This window comes from Azolla caroliniana, unplaced genomic scaffold (genome assembly GCF_043228905.1).
Source record: "Azolla caroliniana isolate FFs.n. ecotype wild unplaced genomic scaffold, voAzoCaro1.0.p SCAF_894, whole genome shotgun sequence".
Lineage (NCBI taxonomy): Eukaryota > Viridiplantae > Streptophyta > Polypodiopsida > Salviniales > Salviniaceae > Azolla > Azolla caroliniana.
In genome coordinates this window covers 8,423-12,539 of record NW_028231329.1, presented here as the reverse complement: position 1 = coordinate 12,539, position 4,117 = coordinate 8,423, and the positions used below count along the sequence as shown (strand labels likewise).

At 52.9% G+C, this 4,117-nt stretch overlaps 1 protein-coding gene across 1 annotated transcript; it reads right to left on the bottom strand.

The window, feature by feature from the left end:
- Positions 1-570: 570 nt before the first annotated feature.
- On the bottom strand, positions 571-2,661 carry LOC147847532 (bilirubin oxidase-like). Its single transcript, XM_087339079.1, has 6 exons — positions 2,449-2,661; positions 2,050-2,395; positions 1,791-1,988; positions 1,540-1,728; positions 944-1,480; positions 571-892 (listed from the first exon to the last, which is right to left on the bottom strand). Exons 1-6 carry the CDS (start codon positions 2,631-2,633, stop codon positions 623-625), a joined length of 1,725 nt encoding a protein of 574 aa, XP_087195205.1. The 5' UTR covers positions 2,634-2,661; the 3' UTR covers positions 571-622.
- Positions 2,662-4,117: the final 1,456 nt, after the last annotated feature.

Genomic DNA, 4,117 nt, shown 5'->3' with positions numbered 1-4,117 from the left:
CGGAAGTCGAGGTCAGAAGGCTGAGTGAGTTAGAGGACTTTAATATGACGGACGAGCAAAAGGAGAGGGAGGAGGCCGTACGAGCCAAGATCGAAGAAAAGTAGCCGAACAAGGGCGCATAGCAAGACCAAAGCGAAAAGGCAGGGGCTTGACTCTGATAAAATCCCAAACAAAAAATTGAAGTATGGCATCGGAAGAGAAGTCTAATCACAAATGATCCTCTGAACATTGGCCTGGTGTGCACTGACGCTTGTTGGGCAGCGGCGACGTTGGATCCCCTACTGACTCCAATCCCCTTGGGTAAGTCGATTTTGGGATATTAACATAGCCGATGGCGTTGTAGTCAAGCAGGCTCACGGTAGTGGACTGCTCCAGGGCACGACTCTCCTCTCGTAGGCAACCTATCCTCATTCATCCCGCATCAAACCAGCATTTCAGGTCTCTGTGGTGAAAGCGTCTTGATTGACCCATGTTCTCGCGTTGAAATATCATAGAATTACGGCATGTACAAGCCTTTAGCTACCTGAAGCACGCAATTGGTAGTTTTCCTATTAGCAGCCACCCTATTTTTCAAGCCTCAAACAACCCAATTACTTTATAACAGTCTTTCCCGTCCTCGCGCCTAACTCTGGCTGATTTCCGCCTTGCTATATGGCTTGTAGTCGACCAGGAATTGAATGCGCTCAGTAATCGCTGTGTCGCTGAACGGACCAGTACGTCCGGACACATCACTGGGGACGAACGGCTTGGCGCGGAACTCGGGGTGCATGGGGTCTGCCAGCGAGGTCGCATTGTATCCGTAGTCATTCAGGACCGTGACATTGAACGCGGCCATCATGTCCTGGTCCTCATGAATGAGGTTGTGGCAGTGAAACATGTAGACACCAGGGTACTAATATCACCGTCAGCTCACAGGCGTCTTGCATAAATAGAACTGGCTTACCGGAGCATAGTGCGCCTCCACGCGGACGGTCTCGCCCTTGCCAAGATATACAACGTCTTTAAGGCCCGCCGACTCGTAGGGCATGATCGACTGCCGTCCGCCGGTGCGCGACAGGACCTTGAAGTCAATCAGGTGGATGTGGATGGGGTGCGTCCAGCCTCCAGAGCTGTTCTCCAACTCCCAAATCTCGACAGTGCCACGAGGCACATTGGCCAAGATCCGGTTCTGCACGTCTGCGAAGCCCACGCCATTGATGAGCCAGTCGCTGTTGGACCTTTCGAAGCGGAAATGATGGGCTACGGCATTGCTGGGGTGTGCTGGCCACTGAACGTTGCGCAGCGTGCTAGGTACTGTGGACGTGTCTGGTTGGGTTGGTCCACTGGAAGCCACGTTGAAGCGCATGACCTTACCGGTCTGCAGATAATCGTCGTCAGCGCCGATGCCACCTACTTTCTCGAGGTTGCGGAACTCGATTTGTTTGCCTTTGTAAGCAGAAAAGTCAAAGACAATCTCATAGCGCTCTCCCATGGAGATGAACTGATAGGGCAATGCCCAGGTTAGAAAAGCCATCGCAAGAAGAGGTGAGTAGTGCTTACCATGCTGTTGACTGTCTGAGGGGACGTCAGGAGGCCCGCGTCACTGGCAATGACTTTGAATGGGATCTTGGTGCTTGTGGCAGTACTCTGCACAAAGTATAGAGCGAATGAACGAGACACGGAGCCGTTGACCAAGCGGAAGCGGTACTTGCGGGGTTGCACGTTCAGGTAAGGCCAAGGCTGTCCGTTCTGGGGCAGTGTCAGTCATACTCTGGTATGTATCATGTCCTTGTTGTGTGTAAACAACTCACCACTTCGATAATGTCGCCAAAGAAACTGTCATCCTCGCCCTCTGTCGTGGTCAAGCTGCCGTCATTATTGTACTGCTTCGCAGTCAAGACAAGCGGGATGTCAAAGGTGCCATAGCCGCTGGGGAGCCCGAGAGCATTCTCGGCAGGGTCTTCGATCACGTACATGCCGGCCTGTCCCTTGTAGGCATTCTCGGCAGTCTTGTTGCACTGTTAGCGTACGTGCGGGCAAAGCTCCTCTACTTGGGTGAAGGTGACTTACAAGATGCATAGCATGGTCATGGTACCAGAGCGTGCGCGCCTCCTGGAAGTTGGGGAAGTAATAATCCTTGTACTGCCCTGGGTCGATGGTATCCTCTGCCCAGCCGTCCCACGGAGCCCGAGAGGGAGAACCGTGAAGATGGATAGAACTGGCCGTGAGAGCCTTATTCACGTACCGCACGACGGTCTCGACACCGCGGGGCACAACAATGGTAGGTCCAGGAGCCATGCCATCGTATCCTACGAACGAGGCAGCTCTACGGCCAGGATAGACGACCTTGCTGAAGGGCTTGATCTCAATCTCGTAGTATCGGATCTCCTTTCCCGTCGTGGGGTTGGTTGTGGTTCTAATGTGACATTGGAATCAAGAGTCCCGATGACGAGCGTGGCCAATACGTACAATATATGCTGCTTGAGCGGAGGGATGGGCAGTGCATTTTGGTAAACCCATTTATATTCAGGGCTCAGCCAGTCTTTGCGTCGATGAAGTTTGACGAGATGAGTGCCAACATCAGTTGGTAGGGCGATCACGCTGCCTATGATCGAGAGACAGAGCGCAAAGGCGGTGAGGGAGGTTCCCAGCATTTTGTTCCGCTGAATGGAAAGTAGACGACAGAAGCAATCAGGTCAAGAGGAATGAGCTGTAGAGACTCGATATCGTGAAGCTTCCGTCTTCTACCAGTGCTCTTATACACACATCGTTATCATTGGTGAATGGGGTGCTACGAGGCGTCAAATTTAGCGAATTAGGGTTCAGCTCCAGAATTGTCTTCATGGGCCGGCCTCGAGGCTCTCGATTCAAGAGCTGAAGGTGCTTTGTTGTCCACCCAGGAAATTCATGCGGCGGGTCCAGACTTGGGGAACTATCTATCTTGGCACATGGGTCTCGCTTCGCAAGTGGGTACCTCCGGACGCCACTGACCACTTGTACAAAGAAGGGTCTTTTTTCCCTGTCTAGAATCAGAATGTCACAAATAGTCCATGTCATTCATGGACATGTTCTCCATGGATGGCAAAGTCGGTTATACCGAGTATTCACGATGGACGCTTCGCCCTCACGAACAACATCCTCGCCTGCTTCGATGTGATGACGCTTTCTCGGTGGTGTATGCAACAAAACGAAACCACAGAGTCATACACCTAAAGAGAAGTCATAGAGAATGCATGACGGGGCGCTGCATGGTAGCACTGCATGAGGATCAAACTCGGTACCGCAATCTATCGGAGAAAATTCCGCGATTGGACCCCTGCTTGATGGGATTACCGCCTGCTGCATCGAAGGGCATCGGATTGCGGTCTCGACGACAATGCCGCTGGGCAACTGGATCCACGATTGAGTCTAGTGATTTTTTCTCGTCCTATGAGAAGCGTGGTCATTGTCATAATGCAGCTGACCCCCTCACTGGACGTTGGTTTCAGGTCCCCCAGCCCAGGACCACACTCAGCCGCACCGGCGGTCCCTCTAGAGATCGCGTGCAAGCCACAATCGGACATTAAAGGAATAGCGCCACGGACAGCAGTCGGCTGGCGGTGGGCAATGAAGAACCTAGATCCCCGACTTTTCTTCTGTCAGCTCCATATAATTGTAGTCTGGGCCCCCACCCTTCCCCAGTTGAGGGTTAGCTGCCCGATGCACGGTCCGCCCCGAATTGGAGGGAATTACGAGGCTGGAGGAGGGGAAAGGGGAGGGAGATTTCGGGATGTTAGACACTGTATATCTATGACTGGGCAGGTGAGCTTGTATGCGTGTTCTACAGCAATGCTTCAAATCCTGGCCACGGTTGTTGCCTCTCGATCAAGTGGGTTGCCAACGGCTATGAGCAGTCAAATGCAGTCCTGACAGACATAAGCATACACTACTGTGCCTCAATTTAGTACTGAAGCTTATCTTTATCGACTACTCTTAACCCCATTAAAGTGCGTAGGAAAGTGACCCACAGACACTGCATGCGCGACGATGTGATCTGCATTGGCGCAGGCTAAGAAACGCCAATATCGCGACGGCCACTCCACGTCCCGGGCACCGACCGGTCCAGGCCCCCCACACGGACGCGCCGTGGAGCTGCAAT

What these genes read in the sequence shown, in the direction of transcription:
- LOC147847532 (XM_087339079.1), bottom strand. Translation starts at nt 2,633, where the DNA reads ATGCTGGGAACCTCCCTCACCGCCTTTGCGCTCTGTCTCTCGATCATA. An exon ending in TTGGCGACATTATCGAAGTG is followed by an intron (nt 1,729 to 1,790) that starts GTGAGTTGTTTA and finishes ACACTGCCCCAG; the next exon opens with AACGGACAGCCTTGGCCTTA. An exon ending in CTCAGACAGTCAACAGCATG is followed by an intron (nt 1,481 to 1,539) that starts GTAAGCACTACT and finishes TTGCCCTATCAG; the next exon opens with TTCATCTCCATGGGAGAGCG.